The sequence below is a fragment of the Lottia gigantea genome, assembly GCF_000327385.1.
Source record: "Lottia gigantea unplaced genomic scaffold LOTGIsca_2383, whole genome shotgun sequence".
Classification (NCBI taxonomy): domain Eukaryota; kingdom Metazoa; phylum Mollusca; class Gastropoda; family Lottiidae; genus Lottia; species Lottia gigantea.
Window position 1 is genome coordinate 1 of NW_008708701.1, and position 1,112 is coordinate 1,112.

The 1,112-nt window shown below is 41.0% G+C and overlaps 1 protein-coding gene across 1 annotated transcript in view; it reads right to left on the bottom strand.

Moving 5' to 3' along the window:
* Positions 1–87: 87 nt before the first annotated feature.
* Positions 88–1,112, bottom strand: part of LOTGIDRAFT_176660 (hypothetical protein) — a gene marked incomplete at both ends in the record, with an annotated part of 8,560 nt that continues 7,535 nt past the window's right edge. Inside the window, one exon of the mRNA XM_009055216.1 lies at positions 88–996. Coding sequence (XP_009053464.1) covers positions 88–996 — 909 coding nt within the window. The remainder of the gene's footprint in view (positions 997–1,112) is intronic.

The following is a 1,112-nucleotide window of genomic DNA, read 5'->3' on the forward strand; positions in this document are numbered from 1 at the left end:
ACTCTTCTTAGACGTAGAACGACAATAATGCTGATGGTAATTTAGGTAGATCCTGTAAAAACTGTTTCGCTTTGTTGACTTATTAACCTGTATGTCGATCTCGGGGTTCCTTATGGCTGGTTCTTTTGGAATACCATCATCATCATTTTTCACCCATTCATACACAGTTTTATCTTGAAGATCGAGTGTTGATAGAAACATATTACGACAAACCACAGTGCGTGCATCATTTTTCTTCAAATGATAGCGATAAGAATTCTTCTTTCTACTATCTTCTGCGCGTTTCTTTCTTTCAACCATCTTCACCTGATCCACCATATTTGCCACGAAGACTTTTTTCTGTTTCCAAGTTAGCTCACCCCAGAAACGATTCAAAATTGACAATCTATCTTCTTCGCTAAATTCTCCACACCTTTTGGATAGGGCACAAGCTTTAGAACATTTTCTTTCCTTAAGTTTTCGTTCACGCTTAACTGCCGCTTGACAATATCTTCCGTCTTCAGAACGTTTTACACCCCGGTAAGATTTTCCTTTCATGCGAAGAATTTGGTTTACATTTCTATCCCATTGTAAAAGAATTCGTTTACCACGCCTTGATCGTTTAGATTTGCCATCAGTTAATCGTGGTGTGTTAGGTGAATCTGGGTTTGTGACCTGTACGTCGGCATTGGTTGGTTTGTTAGGCAAAGATATGTCATCGTCGTCATCATCTGGCAATGGTTCAACACCATCATCGGAACTGAAAACGAGTAGTCTTCGCTTTTTCTCTGGATGCCAGTTCGGGTCGTTATCGCTGTCGTCAAAGTCACTCTCGTACTCATTTCCGAAGTCATCGGAGTCGTAATTTGGTAATTTTGTAGGTGTAATCTGACGAACAGATGGTCCCTGAATCCTATACAAGTTTGAACCAGGTGAAGCGACTTTGGGTTTTGTTCCGAAAGGAGAGCATAAAGGGGATTCGGCTGTGGCGTTAATATGTTGAGCTGGACTCAAAGACTGGGTACAAGAACCATCAATCTTAGACCATCTGGACACGATACTTCTTGCAGGTGCTAGGTTATGATTTTCAGTAGAAACGGGACCGGTAGGAAGTCTTTTAGATAGATCATCGA